Here is a 25,398-nt window from a genome sequence, read left to right as displayed (position 1 = left end):
CTAAGAGAAGAGAATAAGCAGCATTTTAAATCTCTCCCGTTTGTTCCCTGAAGGTGCTTTCGGACCGACCTGCATCCGATTCATGGCTTCCCGGATCTGATCGAGATGATGAGCAGAGCTGAGGGCCTCCAGCCGAATATCCGTTAATTTTAATTCCTTTTCTCTGAGCTCACTCTTCAGCTGCAGAATTATCTCTGCCTCAGCCTCTGTGCATTCACAGATCCTGAAGAAAGAAACAAGCACAAAACCAGTGGTTGGGGGATGCCAGAGGATTACGAAAGGCAATGCTTCTTTTAAAAGCTGAACTGCAATATTATCCAGCAGGTACAGAGATTATTTGCTGCTGGCAATACCTAGAGAAAAGGAAAAAGTTTTACAAACAGTAGTACATTCACAGGTTCAAAACTGAAAATAGTAGCCGTCTCTTTTAATCTTTTCTTCCTATTTTCTGAAGTTTAAAAACAATCTATCTTTACTGTATATAAAGTGATCCTCAAAATTCCCTTGTTGCTGTTTATGGAGCTGAAAAGTCATAATATTACTACATCTCATTCTACCATTTTTCAAGAGACTTGAGCCTCTATTTGCAACATGAAATTTGTTTAAAGCAAAGTTATTATGTCCTTAAAATGTTGATTTCTTGTTTTGTAAAATTTTGCAAAGAATAACCTTATTTGCCACAATACTATTTTCAGGTTACGATACAATTCAATATAAATATTGTAGAAAATAAATCAGGGAGATTAGTTTTGGACATTTAAATAATGGATGAGTGTTATATAATCCTCCTGGTAGGCTCAGCTGATTTAGGAGATCAGCTAATGAAACTGAATCACAGGTTTCAACCCAAATGGGCAGGCTAGTTGGGGGCTGCTTGAAGGTCATATACATTATATCCTATTGTTGTTCTGTAGACAGCTTTGTAGGAAGTATGTCAAAAGAATTTATTTTATGTTAATGAATATCTTTTCCATTTAAAATATGAGGACTAATTGCTGGTCACAAAATGATAGTGCTATGTTCTTTCCTCTAAGTCAGGAAATTATACAGGGTGTACAAGGGTCTTAAATAGTTCTATTAGTGGCCCTGCTTTATATGAATTCTGGGTGAGCCACTGTCTTGGGCACACAAGGAAATCTCATTTAAATAGTATATAGAACAAAGAGAATTATCAGAGCACATGTTTTACATTCTAAATGTTTTATTCTTTCTTGTAACATCAACTAGTGGGATACTATAAAAAAAAAAATGCTATGCTAGATTATCTAACACAATTAAAGAAAAAAGGATTGAAGTTTGTCTTGAGGAAACCAAATTTTACTTCCAAAACAGGAGGACAGAGAAGGTAGTCATTGTTGAAATGCATGCGAGTGATTTTAGAAAAGGCAAGAGTGAACACTGCTTAGGTTAGAACCAGGATCTTTGCAGTTTTCATGCAACACACTCCATTTTACCGGGATCTATGCTTGTAGATCACAGGGCCATTTTGCCGTTTCTTTGGTGGCCAGACAAGGGGTAACCTGCATTTAATGCACAGTTAGACAGATACACGGACAAATGCAAGTGAAAAGAAGTGAAAATAATAACTTAGAAAAGGGGAGAATGAGATCAAGAACGGTCAATTTCTAATGTATGGAAAGCAGAAGAGAAACAAATTCTGTCTGCTATCCTAAGGAAGATCTGAAAATAATCGGTACAGAGATGGTGCTGCAGTTCCATTTAGAACACAGATCTAGGCTTGGCCTGAAGTTGTCTTTAACAAAATACTTCCGCAACCGGCAGAGGGAGTGACTTACGCTGAGGCGGATTGCGAGGGCTTCATGGAGGCTGGCCCACAGTCACCCGCATTGTGGGGCAACTTGGGGGACGCTGGAAGGGACGAATCAGTAAGCTCTTCAATGTCCGAATGTGAGGATGGAGGCTTGGTGGATTTTTTCTTCCCAAAGGCTTGTTTGAATGAGCTTCTCAGCTGCAAGAAGGACAGAAATTACCTTCCTTGTCTATTTGCACTGGGGGCATCTTGCTTTGGGCCGTTAGTTTGCAGGTGCCATCCTAGCCACTGCCTGGGGTCAGTATGTATAAGCAAAGGATTAACAGCTGTAGCACAGTATCTCTAAAAAAAAAAAAGATACCGTGTTTTGTGTTTTTGTTTTATTCTTGTATTAATCCAGCGCAGCGCAAACATGGAAGGCTTTTAAACAGTGCAGGGTCAAGGGCATGGCTGTCAGAGCACTCATTTAAAACGAAGTACCTTGAAGGGATCTCCGTTCAGAAGGCTCCTCTCTTCAAGGCAATTTGTTTTAAATGGCTGCTTTAGCGCTACAATCAAGTCAGGGCCTGCTGACAATATAAACTTAAAAAGCAAAATGAAATCAAATTCACCTAACACTTCATTAATTGTGAGTTTCTATTCAAATTTTCAGTTCCCGGACTATGAGAAACCAGAGTTGGTATGCCCTACCGCGCTATTCAGAAAGTAGTTTTACTTCTCTTTAAAACTGGAGATTAAAATGAAAAGACACAAAGAAAAGACATACAAGGTAATCTGTTTTTAAAAGGTATAAAAGCCTCCTGCCAAAATGAATAGCATTCATGCCAAGGGTGGGTATTTTTATAGATGCATGCCAAATTGTCCATGGTTTATATTCACCTCACTTCCTCTAGAGTTCACCTTGCAGAAACATGAAAGAGTGTGGAATTACAAATCAAGGGAATGAAGGCTGATCAGTATTTTAAAATATTACCTGCATAAACATTTTTTTAAAACAGAAAAGATATTTCTCTCATTATTTACAGAAAGCACTCCAGTAAAATCCTCTGCTAGTTGTATTTTGGATTTCATCAAGAGTTCTACTTATTTAAAATCTACTTTTTTCTTTCATGGCATTAAAAGAAATCCTTTACTTCATTGTTTTTAAACATTTTGCAGTGATAGCATCTTCCCCTCAGTTTTTCAGCAATTACTTAATATCATAAATTCTATCTCTAGCAAACTTAAGGGACAGTCCTGTTAAAGTACATTTCTATATTTATCCTATGTTCTTTTGGTAAAAATACATATAGTTGATTTCTTATACAGTGACACTTTATTCACACTATAAACCCTGTTGATGCAAGGGGTAGAGAGGCTTTCAAGGTCTCTTCTTCCCCTTTTACTTTTTTTATTCCGTTTTTTCTCCACTTCCTCCATCCACCAGCACCACCACCATCACCACCATCAGCATCACCATCATCTTTTTCTTCTTCTTCATCTCTACCTCCACAGTAAGCCCCTGCTCCGAGCCATTTATTTACACATGTTACCCTATTTTTCTTTACAGTATCTCTATAAAGTCAGTATTAATTATCCAATTTTTACAGATGAGAAAATTTAGGCTCCCCAAAAGGTGAAGTCACTTGCCTAAGATCCAAATAGTTAAGTGTCAAAGCTGGGATTCAAATCCAAGTTTAGTTAGTGCCAACTCCAAAACGTTTGCTCTTCAGCACCATGCTGCCCTAATCTTGGTGATGAGTGTAGCCTTTGAGGTGTCAGTCACTTGAATGAGACACTGTAAACTGCTGTGGATCTCTAAAGCCCAAAAGGAAAAAGCCTGACTCACTGTGCAGTAATAAGCTTCTGAATTAGATGAATGCTAATGGCTTACCCAGTTTTTCTTTTTCTTCTTCTTGGAGTCAGCATCGTTACCACTGCCAATGCTGGAATGGCTCGTGGCACTGTTGATACTAGAAACGCTTTCGGAGGAATGCTGTCTTCTGATGCGGAGATCTAGCCACAGATAGACAGTATCACGTTTACCCATAAAAACTTGCAATCTGAACAAACAAGACTTTTAGGCTTTCTGAGAGGAAGTCCTCTAATAAATGTCAACATGGCTTTGTACAGATTATTACAATGCAGTTTTGGTTTTATAAGCTTAATAAAGTACAACCATATTTGCTTTAATTAACTGGGTTATCTGTATTAAGATTCAATGGGAATCTCAAGTAAGTCTGTAGCACTGGTGTTTTAATGAATTCTGAGTTTTGTCCCAAAATGAACTGCTATGCTAGTGATTTTTACTGAATACCTGGATCAAACAGCACTTCCAAAATGATTTATTCCAAATGATTTGTTCCATGGAGTAAAAGGAAACTCTTAATAGCATGATAATTAATTGTGTGTTTTTAATATTTGTCCTTCGAATAAAGCTACCAAAGCCAAATATATTAACTTTCCATTTCATGGAATCATACCTTGTTAGAGCCAAAACAAACCTTGCAAGTCATCTAAGCACTTCATACCACAGATGGAGCAACTGAAGTGCAAAGAAGTTAAGTAACCTGACCAAGGTCAAAGAGCCAATGGGGTGAAGGTCCTCAAGAGAGAATGTGGGTAGACTGCATTTGTGAATTAAACAGAAATCATACTTAAGACAGTGCAATTCTTGCATCATACCCTTAACCCCTGTCCATGACTTGGAAGAGTAATAGTAGTAACAATAATAACAGGTAATAATAAAGCTAGCTTTTACTACTCTGCTCTGGGAGTATCTAATTTTACTCTTAAAGTAAACCACTGAAATGAGTGTAATTATTAAATTTTCCCTGTGGTCACGTAACTGAAAAACAGTGAAGCCAACTTGAGACTTAGAAGTATCCTACTGTCTATTGTACTAATTGCCAGGTGATATGACCTCTATATACTCCTAAAAAGCATGGAGTGCTTCTCTAGATAATAAGATATTTTGAAGAGGATACCATTTGATACTAAATCACTTTTTGAACATATTCACTTACTCCATACAATCAGCTTATAAGATTTATTTATAGTCATTAAAATTAAAATTGAAATGATTTCTACTCACAGTGAACTTAAGTGTTAGCGGAGACACTAATAATTCATAAAATTATTTTAAGGTCAAATATGCTTTTAGGCCATTTCTATTGTCATATATAATTGGTATCAATGCATATTAGCCAAGCAAAAAAATCTCAGTGGAACTTATAAGATGTCAGAAATTATTATATAGCTTTCAAAAAGTTCCCATAGAAATAATAGTATGTAATCAAAGCTTTGCAGTTGACTAATTTAACAGTAAAATGACTGATGGCAATGGAACTGTAACTGGTTACTTTCAAAACATACAATAAATAAGTATATGTGTGGGTGTATAATACGCATATACATATCTCCATCCTTAATCTCATGTACATACATACCAATAAGTACTTTAATTTTTCCATTAAGAGAATAACCATGCTGAAAAATTTTACAGGAGGGTAAAAACAGAGCTGTTTTTAAGAATCCCTAGAGTTTGGTCCAAGAGTATTTTTTTTTTTTAATGATGAGACCATTTACTGTTTTTGCATGCCCAAAACATTACCAGTACCAAAACCTAAATCAAGGTATTTATGTGTGTTGTTTTGATTCAACAATAAAGGAGCACAGTATCCTTTAATCAACTAATATGGAAATTATATGAATAAGCAATAAAAGAACATGTGTAGGTATCTGTGTTTTAAATTTCTGCTACAGTTGGCTATAAGCTTTTCTGAACAAGATTAGTATTTGCTATTTTTCCCTTCATAACTGACTTTTACAAATAAAACAGATGTATTAAGCGTTAAAGTATTCCAGAGTTTTTATTATATCCAGAATTAATAAATTATATTTGACTTCAAGTAATCCCAAATTTTAAAAAGATAGGTAAATTCTTGTAATCGTAGGTCAAAAGTAGTCCTTGGAGGTATTAGTTATGTTCAATTATGACCGCATTTCCAATAAAGATTGGCAAGGGCATAATTTCAATAATACCATGGAATGAAGGGAATGCATTTTACTTTTCTCTGGCAATTCTTTTCTAGTGTTTGTAAGTATCTGATTGAGTACATGTGGCATTGCAGAGCTCAGTAAAGAATGGCTGACCAAATGAATATCAACAATCTGAATGAATGGAGAAGCTTATTTTAAAAATATCTATTTCAGTTATATGTTTATTCATTCATTCATTTTCCACTTCCCACCTTCTGCACCGTCACTGTTCTAGTTCAAGCCACCACCATCACCTACCTGCTCTAAGAAAGAACAGCTGTCCAACTCACCTTCAAACCATTCTACAAACCATAGTTAGAGAAATCTTTTTAAAGAAAAACCTCATCATCATTCCCTTACCTGAGACTTCCCAATAGATTTCCATTTTAATAAGAATAGAAAACATTTCAACTCTTAAATATGGCCTGAAGTTTCCTCAGTAATCTGGTCAGTATTTATCTCTCCAGCCTGGTTCTACTTACTTTACCTTCGGTCATTATCTTCCTTGTATCAGTTCCATAAAGGCACTAATCTCTTTTCTGACTCAAGACCCTCCTGGAATGCTCTTCTCTAAATATTTACAATATGCCTTGATATGAGTTTTAATACTACAGAAACACAATCTGAATATTCTATATACATTCAACCCTTTAAAACTATTTGTTTTTGTTAGTTTTAAATCTTACAAAATTATTTTTTAATCTTTCTTGGCCAAGTTGAATATTAACTATTATCATTTTGTTCATTTTAGGTATCCCTCCCACATTTCTGAGCAAAGGAATTCCTATTTTTCAATTCCAGTAGATATATTAAGCTACCTGTTGCCTGAGATAAAAGGAATCTTTCCAGAAAGTTTTACTTCAGTGACTTGTACTGTGGTAAAGAAAGGATTAAGCCTGTTTAAATCCCTTCTGGACCTATTTACTGACATGAAGATTTAGAACATAAGCTGCTTTATTATAGCTCTAAGATAAGCTTTAAATATGCAGTAATTTTCCATGCCACATATAAATTAACTCCCCCACATGGAAAGTTGCTAAATTCTTAAGAGAAGTAGCCCCTAGAGAACTAGTTTGTCCTTCAATTTAAGTATATATAACTGTTTTCCTATAAGTTAAATTTCAAGTTTTTAAAAATTGTATTAGTCCTTTCTATAAAATTTGAATAAGCCCCTTTTATGTGCAAGCCATCATTACGGCCAGGATTAAGGATTAAGAAAACAGACCACCCTGCCATCGACCAGGAAAGGCAGACCATAAACAAATTAAGGCACCAAAGTGACTGAATGCAAATTTTGATGAGGGAAGTACAGTTATTTCCAGAAACATATCACAGAGGGACCTCATATGGTTTAGGAGACAAGGAGGCATGTTTAGACTAACTCTTGCAAGATCTCAAAAAGTTTTTATGCTGAACAAATAGGGTAGAAAGTTCCAAGTAGAATAAAGAGAATATATAAAGAACTTTTGAAGAACTGAAAGAAGTTCTGGATAGCTGAAATATGAAATACACAACACGACAAAATAGCAAGACATAAGGTCTAGAACAGTGTCTAGCACATAAATGGTAATATCAATAAATACTTGTTGAATGAATGAAGCTGGCAAAGAGAGATTATGTCATGTTAAGGAGTTAGTAGTTCATCTAAAGGCAATGGGATACCTGTTAAATATATATTGTTAGGCAACTGCTCTGGTCTCAGTGTGAAGAATGGCATAAGGAGGTGAAAGATGAAGAGAAGGAAGGCTCCTTAAGACTTAGGAGTTTGTGGTCATAGTTCAGGGGAGATATGAGGAATGGTGATAGCAGGATGAGAGAAAAGGGAACAAGATATATTTAATGGATGGAATCAATAGAACTTAGTGATTTACTGTGTAAGAAGGGAGGATTTCTGGCCATATGGAAGGATGGTGATGCTGTTTACTGAGAAAGGAACACTGAAGGCAAAGCAGGTCTGAGAAGGAAGAAGATAAGTTCAAATTTGGAGATGTTGACTTTCAGGTGACAAACAGACATCCAAAGATAACCTAATGGAGTTTTCTCTTTGGCAGCTAGATATACAGCTCTGTAACTCAAGAGACGAGCCTGCCCTGGAGAGATATATTTGACAGTTATCAATACATAGATAATAATTATAGGTAGAGTACTAGATGAGCTTGTATAAAATTTTAGATAGGATGAAGAGAATCATAATGTATAAAATCATAATGGAAGTCAGTTTAGGACTGCATTCTACGAAACATCAACATTTAACAAATGCATACAAACGAGTGAATCTACAAGAGAAACTGTGAAAGAAATTTCAAAGGAGCAGAAGAAAAACTAAGAATGTGCATGTCATGAGCATTAGAAGAAGTGAATGTTTCAAGTAGGATGCAGTGGACATCAGCATCAAATGCTATTTGCACAACAAATACAATAAGAATTTTAAATGTTGTACTGGATTTAGAGTCATCTAAGTCATTATTGATGATGGAGAGAACAGTTTTGGTGGAGTAGTGGAAAGAGAAACCACACTCCCGTGGTCTGAAGTGTAACTGGATGTTGAAGACAATGAATGATTCCATCAAACTTTCCCAAAATTCATCTGGAAGTGCGAAGAGAGATGACAGAGCACTCAGGATTTAGGAAAACATTTTTCAGCTGGTAAAGAGTTGAGCATATTGAATGCTACTGAAAAGAGTCAGAATAGGAATAAGTAGAACCTATGTAAAGAAAACAATGACATAACATTATCACAGAGTATTTCTTCAGTGGCAATCTAAGGAGTGGGGTAGTGGCAGAGAAGATTATTTTATCATTGTTTCCAATTGTTGAAGCATAGTAATAATTAAAAACACACCAACTTTTAGTCCATTTTCTTACTGTTATTTTAAGTTCTCTACAGAAAAGTACCTTTTTATTGCCCCCACCCAGGACGAGTTGCTCCCAGTATCCACTACTTCACCATATTGATTATTGTATTTTTACATACAGATCTAGATTTTCATACTCCTTCCCAGGTTTGTTTTGCTTGAAGGCAGCTATGAATACATTAATCAACCTCTTCAGACCCACCTTCACCAAATCAGGTGGAGAGAAAAGTGTTGGACTGTAGAAGCAATTTCCTTAAGGTCAGTATGATACTGAAGCCTACTGTTCTTAAATTCTGAGATTCTGACTGCATTAGTAGCAACTTATATTGATATATTATAAAAGGCAGTGCGACTGAGTAAAAGCAGCTTTGTTCTAATTAATAAATAAAAATAGATTCCTAGCAGATTGGATGAAAAATGGCAAGATTTCTAAACATACCTTTGGGAGGGTGGTCTGGACCATTGAGTGCTCCCTGAATGGCTGCCTGGGCAGCAGAGTTCTGGGCCTTCAGCATTTCAATGGTTTCTCTTAGTTCGATCAGTTCAGACTCCTGTGAAACGAACAGAATTTAGGACCTTTAAAAGTAAAAGAGTCTTATTCATAGCTCACTATCAAATGAGTTTGATTTTATGTAGTGCTAATGTCCTGGTAGATTTAGATGCGTGGCTGACCTTTCAAGTTGTGTCTTACAACCTCTTACTTGTAAATGTAAGAAGGTAAATGCAATAGAGAATTTAAAAATAATGTCTTGGTTATTCTCTTATAAATGTGATCTGAACAGTCTTTATTTCTTTAAAAGGGTGGTACCCAGAGCTGACCAGTACCACATAAAGCAAGATATCACACTGCTCATTTTAGATACCAAACTTATTAATACTATCCACGATTATATTTACATAAATACTATTATTGCATTGGTACATCATATTGCATTTACTGTTAACTGGAAACCCTGAGTTTTTGTCAAATGAGTGATTTTAGATTTTCTCATTTATTTTGCACTTAGGAAAGAGATTCTTTATATTCAAGAACAAAACCTGGAATTAATTCCTAACTCACTCCTATTAAATGCCATATGTCATCCTAGATTCTGGCACTTTTCAACCAACAGAATTCCTAGTATGAAGATCTAGTTTCACCAAGCCAAAGCAATACAGGAATTTTAAAGAAGTGAATAGAAATATAGTCCTTAAAATAGTTAAATTATTTAAAAAGCTTACAAATCAAATTTTTATAAAACACCTATTTTCTTATTGAATTAAGGGTAATTTTAAGCTATGTCTCAACGAAAATCCGTGTATAAATTTGATCTCCCATAGTTATTTAAATGAATATCTTTACCAGAAATAAAGGACTCACTATTAGGAAGATAAGATAACAGCACCAACACAACAACAAGGAACAGGAGTGCTGTTTCAGCAGAAGCAATATTTCCATCAGGAGCACAAAAACAAGGAGTATCCTTCTTGGCAGTGATAGCAATCCTAAAAATTAGAATTCTTGTCAGCCTCTAGGGGGGGAGAATTCCTCCATAACGTGTTTGTCATTCATCGTTTTCTCCATTTTCTTTTTTGGCAGAAAGCCAAAGAATCAGACTTGGGTTCTTCACTCCATGGTAAGCAGTTTATCCCTACTTAATGTCTCCCAGTATATACGAAAAAAGGCAGGACCATGACAACTGCCTCTGCAGGAAACTGCTTCATACATGAGAATGTCCAATGACTATTCCAGCCTTAGACACTTTTTAAAAAAAAAAGATAGATGGTGCTAACTGAAACGATATCCAAGTTCGGAATAGATACTTGGCATCTCATATATCTATCTTCTTTGAGTATCTGGCATATTCCTGATAGAGGACAGTTAGGTATTTTTAAAAAACAAACCCTCTTACAGACTTTTAATAGCTTATAAGTCAAAGAATCTCATAATAGAAAATCAGTAGTGACCTCCTGGATTCATAGATGGATCTTCAAATACTTGAGTATAATTTCATTTGCATTTATTTATCATAAAGGAAAAAGAACATGTTTGTGAAAACTGCCAATACCATGACAAATTCAAATACAATTCATCATAATTTCTCAGTCTCTCCAAGTTTTATCTATATTCTGTCCCTTGCCCAACTAGTAATAGATAATTGTACCAAAATTGAATCTACTTCCCATTTAAATAAATCTCCCAAGTGATAAAATATTTATTGGAAATCCATTCTGCTTTTACCAGGAATTTATTCACAAAAGAATACCTATAGTGCATACTTAGTGAATCACATAATTTAAGTAGTTAATTTTACAACATATAAACTAAGATGAATGTTAAATTTTAAATAAAGTCAGACTTTCATCCTTGAATTTAAAATCAATAGTGTTTGTACTTTGGATTAAAAATCTGCTAAAACATTTGGCCATAGGTTTAAAGAGGAAAAATGAAATTGGAATCTCATGCAAATGTCTAAAAATTTAGCTTAATTTTACGGGTTGGCTGACTTATTTTACTGTCAAAATTCTACTCTTTTCTAGAGAAATCTCTTCTAAAAACTTTTTTTTTTTTAATTAGAAGTAAAATGTCCAGGTAATATTGATTTTTCAGAAAACTGTGCTTAATGAAATAGAAGAGTGATCACTTTCTAAAATTTTAAGTATATTTTTAACAACAACAGATATTAGCAGGGTAGTTGTTACTCAGTGTGGCACAATAAACCCAAAGGAAGAATAACTAAGTAAGAAATATATTTGTTATATAATGTGGGAAAATCACATCTATGAAAAAATTAGTTTAGCCAAATTCAGATTATCAGTTCTTTCGGAGAACTTCGTTAGTATAAATTGTCTTTAATTAGAAAGATAGTTAAGCAAGAAGAACTACAATCCTGCAGCCTGTGAAACAAAACCACATTCACAGAAAGACTAGATGAAAAGGCAGTGGGCTATGTACCAGTTGAAGGAACAAGATAAAACCCCAGAAAAAAAACTAAATGAAGTGGAGATAGGCAACCTTCCAGAAAAAGAATTCAGAATAACGATAGTGAAGATGATCCAGGACCTCAGAAAAAGAATGGAGGCAAAGATCGAGAAGATGCAAGAAATGTTTAACAAAGACCTAGAAGAATTAAAGAACAAACAAACAGAGATGAACAATACAATAACTGAAAGGAAAACTACACTAGAAGGAATCAATAGCAGAAAAACTGAGGCAGAAGAACAGATAAGTGACCTGGAAGACAGAATGGTGGAACTCACTGCTGCGGAACAGACTAAAGAAAAAAGAATGAAAAGAAATGAAGACAGCCTAAGAGACCTCTGGGACAATATTAAACACAACAACATTCGCATTATAGGGGTCCCAGAAGGAGAAGAGAGACAGAAAGGACCCGAGAAAATATCTGAAGAGATTATAGTCGAAAATTTCCCTAACATGGGAAAGGAAATAGCCACCCAAGTCCAGGAAGCGCAGTGAGTCCCATACAGGATAAACCCAAGGAGAAACACGCCGAGACACATAGTAATCAAATTGGTAAAAATTAAAGACAAAGAAAAATTATTGAAAGCAGCAAGGGAAAAACGACAAATAACATACAAGGGAACTCCCATAAGCTTAACAGCTGATTTCTCAGCAGAAACTGTACAAGCCAGAAGGGAGTGGCATGATATACTTAAAGTGATGAAAGGGAAGAACCTACAACCAAGATTGCTCTACTGGGCAAGGATCTCATTCAGATTCAACGGAGCTTTACAGACAAGCAAAAGCTGAGAATTCAGCACCACCAAACCAGCTGTACAACAAATGCTAAAGGAACTTCTCTAAGTGGGAAACACAAGAGAAGAAAAGGACCTACAAAAACAAACCCCAAACAATTAAGAAAATGGTCATAGGGACATACATATCAATAATTACCTTAAACGTGAATGGATTAAATGCTCCAGCCAAAAAAAAAAACAGGCTTGCTGAATGGATACAAAAACAAACCCATATATATGCTGTCTACAAGAGACCCACTTCAGACCTAGGGACACATACAGACTGAAAGTGAGGGGATGGAAAAAGATATTCCATGCAAATGGAAATCAAAAGAAAGCTGGAGTAGCAATACTCACATCAGATAAAATAGACTTTAAAATAAAGAATGTTACAAGAGACAAGGAAGGACACTACATAATGATCAAGGGATCAATCCAAGAAGAAGATATAACAATTATAAATATATATGCACCCAACATAGGAGCACCTCAATACATAAGGCAAGTGCTAACAGCTATAAAAGAGGAAATTGACAGTAACACAATAATAGTGGGGGAATTTAACACCTCACTTACACCAATGGACAGATCATCCAAAATGAAAAAATAAGGAAACAGAAGCTTTAAATGACACAATAGACCAGATAGATTTAATTGATATTTATAGGACATTCCATCCAAAAACAGCAGATTACATTTTCTTCTCAAGTGTGCATGGAACATTCTCTAGGAGAGATCACATCCTGGGTCACAATGAAGCCTCAATAAATTTAAGAAAATTGAAATCATATCAAGCATCTTTTCTGACCACAATGCTATGAGATTAGAAATGAATTACAGGAAAAAAAATGTAAAAAACACAAACACATGCAGGCTAAACAATACGTTACTAAATAACCAAGAGATCACTGAAGAAATCAAAGAGGAAATCAAAAAATACCGAGAGACAAATGACAATGAAAACACGACGATCCAAAACCTATGGGATGCAGAAAAAGCAGTTCTAAGACGGAAGTTTATAGCTATACAAGGCTACCTCAAGAAACAAGAAAAATCTCAAATAAACAATCTTAACCTTACACCTAAAGGAACTAGAGAAAGAAGAACAAACAAAACCCAAAGTTAGCAGAAGGAAAGAAATCATAAATATCACAGCAGAAATAAATGAAATAGAAACAAAGAAAACAATAGCAAAGATCAATAAAACTAAAAGCTGGTTCTTTGAGAAGATAAACAAAATTCATAAACCATTAGCCAGACTCATCAAGAAAAAGAGGGAGAGGACTCAAATCAGTAAAATTAGAAGTGAAAAAGAAGTTACAAGAGGCACCGCAGAAACACAAAGCATCCTAAGAGACTACTACAAGCAACTCTATGCCAAAAAAATGGACAATCTGGAAGAAATGGACAAATTCTTAGAGAGGTATCACATTCCAAGACTGAAGCAGGAAGAAATAGAAACTATGAACAGCCCAATCACAAGTAATGAAATTGAAACTGTGATTTAAAATCTTCCAACAAACTAAAGTCCAGGACCAGATGGCTTCACAGGTGAATTCTATCAAACATTTAGGAAAGAGCTAACACCCATCCTTCTCAAACTCCTCCAAAAAATTGCAGAGGAAGGAACACTCCCAAACACTATGAGGCCACCACCACCCTGATACCAAAACCAGACAAAGATACTACAAAAAAAGAAAATTACAGACCAATATCACTGATGAATATAGATGCAAAAATCCTCAACAAAATACTAGCAAACAGAATCCAACAACACATTAAAAGGATCATACACCATGATCAAGTGGGCTTTATCCCAGGGATGCAAGGATTCTTCAATATACGCAAATCAATCAATGTGATACACCATATTAACAAATTGAAGAATGAAAACCATATGATCATCTCAATAGATGCAGAAAAGGCTTTTGACAAAATTCAACACCAATTTATGATAAAAACTCTCCAGAAAGTGGGCATAGAGGGAACCTACCTCAACATAATAAAGGCCATATATGACAAACCCACAGCAAACATCATTCTCAATGGTGAAAAACTGAAAGCATTTCCTCTAAGGTCAGGAATGAGACAAGGATGTCCACTCTCACCACTATTATTCAACATAGTTTTGGAAGTCCTAGCCATGGCAATCAGAGAAGAACAAGAAATAAAAGGAATACAAATTGGAAAAGAAGAAGTAAAACTGTCACTGTTTGCAGATGACATGATAGTATACATACAGAATCCTAAAGATGCCACCAGAAAACTACTAGAGCTAATCAGTGAATTTGGTAAAGTTGCAGGATACAAAATTAATGCACAGAAATCTCTTGCATTCCTATACACTAATGATGAAAAATCTGAAAGAGAAATTAAGGGAACACTACCATTTACCATTGCAACAAAAAGAATAAAATACCTAGGAATAAACCTACCCAAGGAGACAGAAGATCTGTATGCAGAAAACTATAAGACACTGATGAAAGAAATTAAAGAAATTAAAGATGATAAGATGATTAAAGATGATACTAACAGATGGAGAGATATACCATGTTCTTGGATGGGAAGAATCAACATTGTGAAAATGACTATACTACCCAAAGCAATCTACAGATTCAATGCAATCCCTATCAAATTACCAATGGCATTTTTTACAGAACTAGAACAAATCATCTTAAAATTTGTATGGAGACACAAAAGACCCCGAATAGCCAAAGCAGTCTTGAGGGAAGAAAACGGAGCTGGAGGAATCAGACTCCCTGATCTCAGACTATACTACAAAGCTACAGTAATCAACAATATGGTACTGGCACAAAAACAGAAACATAGATCAATGGAACAAGATAGAAAGCCCAGAGATAAACCCACACACCTACGGTCAACTAATCTATGACAAAGGAGGCAAGGATATACAATGGAAAAAATACAGTCTCTTCAATAAGTGGTGCTGGGAAAACTGGACAGCTACATGTAAAAGAATGAAATTAGAACACTCCCTAACACCATACACAAAAATAAACTCAAAATGGATTCGAGATCTACATGTAAGACCAGACACTATAAAACTCTTAGAGGAAAAAATAGGAAGAACACTCTTTGACATAAATCACAGCAAGATCTTTTTTGATACACCTCCTAGAGTAATGGAAATAAAAACAAAAATAAACAAATGGGACCTAATAAAACTTCAAAACTTTTGCACAGCAAAGGAAACCATAAACAAGACCAAAAGACAACTCTCAGAATGGGAGAAAATATTTGCAAACGAATCAACGGACAAAGGATTAATCTCCAAAATATAGAAACAGCTCATGCAGCTCAATAATACAAAAACAAACACCCCAATCCAAAAATGGGCAGAAGACCTAAATAGACATTTCTCCAAAGAAGACATACAGATGGCCAAGAAGCACATGAAAAGCTGCTCAACATCACTAATTATTAGGGAAATGCAAATCAAAACTATAATGAGGTATCACCTCACACCAGTTAGAATGGACATCTACAGAAAATCTACAAACAACAAATGCTGGAGAGGGTGTGGAGAAAAGGGAACCCTCTTGCACTGTTGGTGGGAATGTAAATTGATACAGCCACTATGGAGAACAGAATGGAGGTTCCTTAAAAAACTAAAAATAGAACTATCATATGACTCAGCAATCCCACTACTGGGCATATACCCAGAGAAAACCATAATTCAAAAAGACACATGCACCCCAATGTTCATCGCAGCACTATTTACAATAGCCAGGTCATGGAAGCAACCTAAATGCCCACCGACAGACAAGTGGATAAAGAAGATGTGGTACATATATACAATGGAATATTACTCAGCCATATAAAGGAATGAAATTGGGTCATTTGTTTAGACATGGATGGATCTAGAGACTGTCATACAGAGTGAAGTAAGTCAGAAAGAGAAAAACAAATATCGTATATTAATGCATATATGTGGAACCTAGAAAAATGGTACAGATGAACCGGTTTTCAGGGCAGAAACTGAGACACAGATGTAGAGAACAAACATATGGACACCAAGGGGGGAAAGCAGCTGGGGGGTGGTGGTGGTGGTGTGATGAATTGGGCGATTGGGATTGACATGTATACACTGACGTATATAAAATTGATGACTAATAAGAACCTACTGTATAAAAAAATAAATAAAATTAAATTTAAAAATTAAAAAAAATGATAGTTAAATTCTACACTGATAGTCTGTTAAACCTGAAGTAGTTATCTCTCCATATCTGCAGAAGTCCCTTCCTTTTTTCTTACTTCAGTTAATGCGATCCACCCTCACCATCATTCAAACTAGCACTATCTCTTTCTCTGAGTCTTTCCATGTGATTTCCTCCTGTGCTTTGAATATCCTTCACCCTTAAGGGCCATGGTGACACGTCTCCATCCACATGACACCTCTTAGTTTTCCTTTGAGGAAAAATGAGCAGGTTCCTTCTCTATGCATCCAGACCATTTAATGCATTCAGCTTATTTAGCTGTCGAAGAGTTTATCTTTTCACCTGATTTATGATCTGATCTCAGTAAATCTTGGGACGATTTTGTTCAAATGTCTGGTCTATGTTAAACGGTGTTTCTTCCCTTCAAAGAATGATGTAAAACTTCAACTCCACTGCATATTTTAACGAGAGGGTGTCGATCACTTAGGATGCTATATACTAAAAATATCAATAACTTTATTATTCATTATAAACTGAAAGTCTCAATGTGGCTAAATCAGTGGAATCACTTCCTTTGGATGGCAACAAAGTGGGTTTTCCTTCCTCTCTTCTCCAAAAGTGTATAGTGATGAATATAAAGCATTTTAGAATGAAAACTGGACTGAGACAGAAATTTCTAAATAGTTTATTTCTCGCCTTCCTTTTTTCCCCTTTGTAATTATAGTTGATTGCTCACATTTATTTTTAAGGTACATATTCTCTAAGATGTCTATAATTCATGGAGCTTGCAGTGCTGCCGCCAAGGACAACTATGGACTCCCTGCTTTAGTTTTAGCCGTGGCAGGGAGTGTGGATTAGAAAAATAATTAGAAGTGAGTTCCAGAGATAAGCAACTATAAAATCGTTTGATAATCTGAAATATTTTCACATAGTCTTTTCATCTTAAAGGTGACCTAACAGAAGATAACTTAAGTTTTGAGAATCCCTATTAAAGCTTCAGAAAGAACCTGGAAAATGTAGATACCATCAAGAGATGAATTTGAAGTCTGTTCCTCTAATTTAGTAGTTCTCAGTTTCCTACTCTTCTCCCAAAGAGAAGACTGGGGCTGGACTAACTCTGCAGAGGGTCTGGGGAATAAGATGATCAGATAATATTTTATTGATATTTTCCCCTTTTCAAAAATGATACTTTAAAACGTGAGAACCGAACTCAAATTTCATTTACCTACAATGAGCCATTCAAGATAACGATGCCCCAAACATAGGCTGACCACGTGAGATTCCAGTAATGTAGTCCATGTGAGTTTCTTGTGTAAAAGAGGCTGGATGGAGTCAGTATCTCTTCTAATTGTTTTGTACATGTCTCTGAGGCTAAACAAGCTATCAAGGTCAGACTTGAAATGCTTCAAAATAAAGTGATCAAATGATCAAATATTGTGTCATAATACTGGCGTTGCTCCGTGTTTTTCCAACTTAACTTCCTAACTACATCTGACCTCTTTCCAAATTTCTCCTGGGCACAGGCCTTATTGAGAATCTCACAGCTTGGCAACAAATCTCATGAAACAGCCTGACCTTCTGTTTGAATTTCTAGGCAAGGCTCTTAAAATTTTTCCACTAAACCAGTCTTTTGCTTCCTCACACTAACGCAGTTAATCTCACATTATCTAGCTATAGTTTCTTTGAACACACCCCACTCTCCAACCCCTCGTATGTGTCTTGAAATTTTGTGAAGTTCTCTGCTGAAAGAACCTGGCCAGCCCTGGTTCTAACTAAATGAACTGAATTCATCAAACCTCAGTAGCATAAGTAACTTGAATCCATAAGTAACTTACAGATTCGAATTATCCTATGCCCTAAAAGGCTAATGAATGTATTTTCTGAGTCTAGTGATAAATTTTTAAAAACACTTCTAGATGATAAATATTTAACCTGAACTAGGAGTTAATGTAAAGACCCAATTCAACTAAAATTTTAGCTTCTACATTATCTATTTACAGAGTTGGTTTTGAATTTTCTAAGTTTTAACATTTAAGTGTCTATTCATCTAGTCATCCAAAAAAGTAGTTTCACAGAGGTAAGAATGAGCAAACCCTAGACTTTATAGTTAGCATAGAATCAACATCTGAGCTCCACTACTCAAACAAAAATATATTCCTCTGTCATGCTCTGACCTTCTAACAAGACTAACCTACCACACCTTAACATATGTTCTAATTGCCTCTGGCACTACAGATATAAGGAAGTGATTTGAAAGTCTTCTAATTATCAATGAGTATATAGCCATAGTAAATCTGCAAGGATTTAGCAGTAGTTGTGTAAAAATTTCATTCATAAAAATATAGATTTGCAGAATTCTTATCATTTTGATGACCTTTATTGCAGCATAAGAAAATAAAACCCTGAACAATAATTTGAGGGACAATTTTTTCAATTCTGACAAGGATGGTACGTAGCTAGTACCACTCTATATGCACTGAAAAGAAGCCGTTTCATCACATATAGTGATGCTTCAGGGCATTCGGTCTTAATTCTTTTAAAGAATCTTGGTGGAAAAGTAGTAGTTAAGGGACAAGGACCTGCAATCCAGGTAAAATTCTTGATCAAACTATGTCACCATCACAATCTGTTGAGCCTTAGGTATAGGGGATACCTAGAGATAATGTCACTCTCTGGGCAGCATTACTGACGATTATCTTAATTACTCTTATTTATAGACTTACTGTTCCATAACACATGGTCTTCTGGCAGCTACAGGGAATGCTGTTAAACTACTGGGAAATGCTGCTAGACTGATCTTCATTAACTAACTTTTATCATGTGAGCCTAGTGTCAAAAATCTTTGAATGGCTCCCTGTTTCCAAGGACCAGATTCCTTAGATATCTTTCAAGCCTTGGTTCCACATTTCCCTCCACATTCCTTCTTTTTCCCTTAATGTCTCCCGTAATTTCCTTCCTTGCTGTGCATGCTCATGGTGTTCCTTCCTCTATGACATGCGGTCCTCCATCTCTCCTGAATTAATTTTTTTCATCCTCCCAGAGCCTGACAAGGCTCCTCTCGGCCACCTCTCCTCTAAAACTAATGTAAATAGACCCACAGACATAGAAAACAAACTTATGGTTACTAAAGGGGAAAGGGGAGGAGGGAAAAAATAGGAGTTTGGGATTAATATATACACATTACCATATAAAAAAGAGATAACCAACAAGGACCTGCTGTATAGCATAGGGAACTATACTCAATATTTTGTATTAGCCAATAATGGAAAATAATTTGAAAAAAAATAGATATAACTATTCTATAACTATATATATAACTGAATCATTTTGCTGTATACCTGAAATTAACACAACATTGTAAATCAACTATATTTCAATAAAAAACAAAACAAAACAAAAAACCACACAAAAAAACCCAAACCCCCCCCCCACCCCCAAAAACTAGTGTGAAAATGCAGTGGTTCTCTGTGAGAACACTCATGACATTGTCTTGTTATATTTCTAACTGCACCTCATATTTTCTGCCTCCTGAGTTATTCATACATGTCTTTTCTTTCTTTTATTTTTATTTGTTTATTTATTTTTACCAGGCTACAAGTACATAAAAGCAGTGTTTTGGCACATACATTTAGCAAGAGAATCGGTGTGACTTGGCATCTGGAAACAAGGAAAAAATTTAGAACATTATTCAAGGGAGTGATTTTGGTCTAGAAACCTAACTAAAATTTTGATCCAGTTTTCAGGCTATTAATGCCATATGATTGTTGAAAATCACACACTGAAGCAGGAGTCTTGGATCTGAGTCCTAGTTTAGTTTATCTCTTTCTTTCTTTCTTTTTTTAATTCTTTTATTTTATTTTTTCTAAGTTTATCTATTTCTTAAGTAGATAACCAAGCACATGCAACCACCTTGGCCTTTGCTTCTTCATGTGTTAGCATCCTACCTTGCTTCCCAATATACTCATTCTTAGCTTAAAATTTTTCAGTGGTCCTTATCTTCACCTGAAATTCCCATATACTTGAATTATATTTTTATCATAATCTGTCACCTACTAGAATATAAACTCTATTTTATATTATAACTGGTTATAAACTAGGATATAAGTGTGTGTGTGTGTGTGTGTGTGTGTGTGTGTGTGTGTGTGTATTTCACTGCTGAATTCTCAGTAGCTAGAACAGTATCTCATACACGATAGAAATTCATTATTACTTTGGTGCATGACTAAATGGACAAAGGAACCTTGGAAGTCTAGAACAGAGTTTCAAAACCTCTGCTTTATATTCTCTTCTCTTTTTTCCCAGGATTGTTGGATCACCAGAGAACAATAAGCCCTTTTATCTCAGCTCCCTGAAGAAAATGGCTTTCCTGAAATATGACTAAATGTTATGCCCTCAGCTTTTAGAGAAATGTCTATTTGAACAGAGATTTTGTCTTTTGTTATTTCATGACCCCAATTTAAGAAACTTTACAATAAATTTGTCCTTGAATTCAGTGCCTGAAAGTTTGTCTCTTCAATCTAAATTATGCTCTTCTGGTCAGAAAATGAAAACTAAACACGTCAAGCAATCTCCCTTTGTGCCTTAGCTTCCTTGAGATCAATTCAGTTCAGTGAATTTCTACTTTGGGGTGGTAATTACCTAGGCTCAAGCATCTTGTTATATACATTCCTCTACTGGTTTTCACTAGATTCTGTCATTGAATTGTGTTATATCATAATCCAATAAACTTTATAAGATTCTCAAAACCACTCTGGAAAAAAGCAAGTTATAAATCTCAGATTACTAAAATAAACATTGTTAAATAAATAATATAATGAAATAAACATTGTTAATAAAATACAATGCTAATGTGAATGTTAAAAAACCTAATGTTGATAAAATAAAATAAGCATCGTTTTGTGTGTATACATATTTCAATTAAAAGAGCAACCATTCTACTTTCAGTTAAAAAAATGGCAAGGGCAATTGCAGACATGATATCTTCTGAGAAAACTTTACAATTTTGGCAATGTTACTTCAAGGATAATGTGCAAACAATTATATAATTCTTTGTATTATGGAGATGTATTCTAAAATATTCAGGAATTTTTCATAGACATTATAAATTAACAAACATGTATATATATCCAATTTCTACGAGAAATTTGCCTACAAATAAAAATATGAGCTGAAGGAAATATGGAGAGGCAAAATATATAAATTTTGACTTCTTAAAGATATTGTGACTTAAATACTAACCATGATTTCAAGCAATATGCCTGGCATACAACCAATGATGAATTTGGTTTATCTTACATTTTTTAAGGAAAAAAAGGAGAGAAATATAAAGAAAGGTAACATTTGTTGACTATCCACTGCCTGTGACATATTACAGTATCTCACTTACTCCTCAGAATGATTCTACAAGGTAGTTATAATAACTCCCACTTCTATAATGATAAAATTGAGGGTTACGAAAGGGAGATTCTCCAGCTCTTGAGAGACCTTGCCGAGATTCAAACTTGAGGCTACTGGACTCCAACATTTATAATCTTTCCCACCTGTATGCCCTTAAAAAGGCCTTGTAATCCTATTTGCTGAGTTCTTATGTTACACAGTGAAATGGTAAATTGTATCCCCCTCAAAAGATTAAGACAAAATTTATGTGGTCAAAGGAGTTTGTTATCTTCTCTTTCAGAACAGGCTTGACAGGGAGGGACAGTGTTTTCTTTCATGGGCAGGGGAGAGCTATGAAATAGGAGAATGAAAGAGAAGGGCAAACAGCATGCAGGTCTATAATTACACCAGGCAACTATAGGAATATTTGATTTTCTCTTTTGGTTTAATTGGACTGTTCAGTTTTTTGTTTTTTGTTTTTGTTTTTTTTTAACTTTAAAAAAAGTAGTAAACTGACAAAACTCAATAATACATGCTAGTTCTTTAAAGCCAAAGCCATACTTTACAGAACTGAAGCCAAAATCGAAGCCATCCCTATGGAAAGATATAGGAACTGATTCTGAAATTATCCAGAACTATTTAGATATGGATCTCTTTGAAAATTAGATGAAAACTATGGAAATCTGCTCATATTATGCACATATGCCATTTTTACAAATATTTCCACACAATTTTAGAGACTTTTTAGACACTCATCCAAGGACTCAGGTTAGGGCCACCAAATCAATGGCAGGGAGGTAAGTTACTGGTCATCATATGGAAAGTGTCCAGATTCTTACTATCCAGTGTGGACCTTTTGATATTTCTGCCTTTGTGAACCAAATTCTCTGTTGCTTTTTTTTTTTTAAAAACCATTCCTTCTTCTACTCCATAAAATCCTTCAGGTTTATTTTAAAGCTTTTGATGTAGCCTAGCTTTACTTCAAAGACAGCATCCCCAGATGCCAACTAGTCTTGTTACTCCAAAATTACACAGGACTGTTCCTTGTCTCGTAGATACGGTAACTTAAGGCCCCTTACTTTACAGAGCCCTAACCTCTGTTTCAGGCCTTCTCCGTGAGTATCTCAGATCACAGCCATGGTCTATAACTGGGCTTATAGACCATGGATTTGTGAAAATTCTTGTCAGAGTGCAATTCTCATCAACTGCGTTAAATTATTCCTAGAATATTCTAACTCTTCTCCTGTTTCTTTTTCTTAACATTTGGCATTCTTTCAATAGTTCCAGTCACAAGTAAAATAATAGACTGCCTAAAAAGAACGTGTGTGTGTGTGTGTGTGTGTGTGTGTGTTCCAATATAGGTTAATCTGAATCATAAGTCTTTAAATTAAAATCCGAAAAGAAAAGGTATTATCTTGCCATTGTTCCAATTTACTTTAGAATGGATCCTCTCAGTATTATTTCTAAGGAGCTGCATCTCAGGTATTGCTTAAACACCCTATGCAACTTCCTGTCTTATTTCAAGCCCCAGTGGCAATTCCTGAACATACCTTCTGTTCCGCTGTCATGGTTAGACTTTGCAGTCGGCCAGTCATATTCCCTAAACTCTTTTCAAAAGCTGCTACGAGGTGAGCCTGCGAACAAAACAGAAGGAACACATCTTAAATGTCAGAACCTTATGTGGATGGATGAAAACCCTTCTCTTTACAAAATGCTTAATTTCAGGTATTCTTACTCTTTAAATACTATGACCGTCATGTCTGGCTTTCAGTGCTGACTCTCCGTTAACACAAATCTTCATCTATTATTTCTAAACTTCAGCTTAAAAATCAGTGTTTCAATCTTGAGTTCAATCTTGAACTCACTTAATGAGTTCAGCTTAAAAATCAGTGTTTCAATCTTGAGTTCAATCTTGAATTCATTTAATGAGTTCAGCTTCTGAAAGGGAATGGTATTTTGCACATAAAAACACCTTCTAACTTGCACATCATGGAGGATTTGACACCCAAAATACTGGATAAAGTTCTGAGTTGCCAAGTTTTTAGACTCAAAGCCCGGGAGGAGGTCGCAGCAATAGTCAATGGACGAATGTTCCTCATTTTTATACCTGCATGATGACCTTTGAAGATACTGTTAGCTCCTCTATTGAAATGATGCTCTCCTCCAAGTGCCAGACATCTGCTGACAGCTATAACATTATCTTTCCTCTTTTTCTACTTACAAAGAATTGAATCGAAAAGAGTTGTCTTCACTTTCCAAACTCTTTTCAATAAAAAGGGCTTTTATTCCTACTTTTTTCCCTTCCACTAAGGAAGTGTAGGTAGGCCAGCTAGAAATAATATTCAGTCATATTTTATTTAAGTTTTTGTGGCTCTGGGGTTTTATTTTAAATCTCAGAGAATTATACACATTGCAGTACATAACCGTAACTCTTACGATTAAGAAGTATTTGAAAATCTTATTATAGTTCTAAAATAGGCCAGTTTCTATTGACATGCCATCATGCAACAGCTTGACCCACAGAATATTATGCATGAAGAGATGCATCAACCTCTCACTATGGCTTGATGTAGAACCACAGGTATGTTATCCAATTTTATCGCATCCATAAAGAGATACGAGTACAGAATATTTTACAACCGACATCTATAATAAACTATGTGTGGGGGAAAATTTGGCAAAAGATTATTTTTTTGAGAGAAGGGAGTGAGAGGATGCAATTAAAATAAATTGCCTTGTAACTCTAGCAGAGCTGAAAGGCTGAGGTACCTATTATCAAATGGGTCACAGGAGTCCTAAGAATTAGGGCACTAGAAGTTTATTTCATTATTAGTAACAGCCAGAAGTTTATTCCATTATTGGCAACAGCTAGAATGTACAAGTCCCTTCCATTAGCATCATAATATAAAGGTGTCTTTGTTCCTAGCTCTGAGCTCATCCTGGGATGCCTTTGTTTTCCTGACACTGTAATATAGAGAAAGATAATTATAGAAGATGCTATTAATCTTCAGTCCATCAGTAAGTAAAACTCTATTCTTTTCCACCTAGCTACAAAACAGAAACAGACTCACAGACATAGAGAACAGACTTGTGGTTGCCAAGGGGGAGGGGGGTGGGGGAGGGTAGGACTGGGAGTTTGGGGTTAGCAGATGCAAACTATTATATATAGGATGGATAAACAACAAGGTCCTACTGTATAGCACAGGGAACTATTCAATATCCTGTGATCAACCATAATGGAAAAGAATATAAAAAAAGAATGTCTATATAACTGAGTCACCTTGCTGTACAGCAGAGATTGGCACAGCACTGTAAATCAACTCTACTTCAATAAAAAAAAAATTTAAATAACCAAAAAAAAAAAAAAAGCCTCTATTCTTTTCCACTCCCTTCTCCCTCTTTCCGCCTTTCCCTCTCTCTCAAACACACACATACACACGACCTTGAGAACTGTACTCCA

The 25,398-nt window shown here is 35.4% G+C and overlaps 1 protein-coding gene across 19 annotated transcripts in view; it reads right to left on the bottom strand.

Moving 5' to 3' along the window:
- NAV3 (neuron navigator 3) overlaps positions 1 to 25,398 on the bottom strand; it is a 1,129,181-nt gene that overhangs the window by 34,069 nt on the left and 1,069,714 nt on the right. For 11 of the 19 annotated variants that reach the window (XM_082351530.1, XM_082351531.1, XM_082351547.1 and 8 more), the window contains 6 exons: positions 23,489 to 23,572; positions 9,086 to 9,197; positions 3,645 to 3,766; positions 2,252 to 2,353; positions 1,797 to 1,969; positions 70 to 223 (listed from right to left, as the gene is read on the bottom strand). In XM_082351530.1, coding sequence (XP_082207656.1) covers positions 70 to 223; positions 1,797 to 1,969; positions 2,252 to 2,353; positions 3,645 to 3,766; positions 9,086 to 9,197; positions 23,489 to 23,572 — 747 coding nt within the window. Of the gene's footprint in view, positions 1 to 69; positions 224 to 1,454; positions 1,521 to 1,796; positions 1,970 to 2,251; positions 2,354 to 2,650; positions 2,672 to 3,644; positions 3,767 to 9,085; positions 9,198 to 23,488; positions 23,573 to 25,398 lie in introns of all 19 variants that reach the window. The other 8 variants (XM_082351536.1, XM_082351542.1, XM_082351543.1 and 5 more) reach the window with 3 other exon arrangements.

The sequence above is a fragment of the Balaenoptera borealis genome (assembly GCF_965194805.1).
Source record: "Balaenoptera borealis genome assembly, chromosome: 13".
Classification (NCBI taxonomy): domain Eukaryota; kingdom Metazoa; phylum Chordata; class Mammalia; order Artiodactyla; family Balaenopteridae; genus Balaenoptera; species Balaenoptera borealis.
Note: the sequence above shows the minus strand (reverse complement) of the source record. Positions and strands in the feature narration are given on the sequence as shown.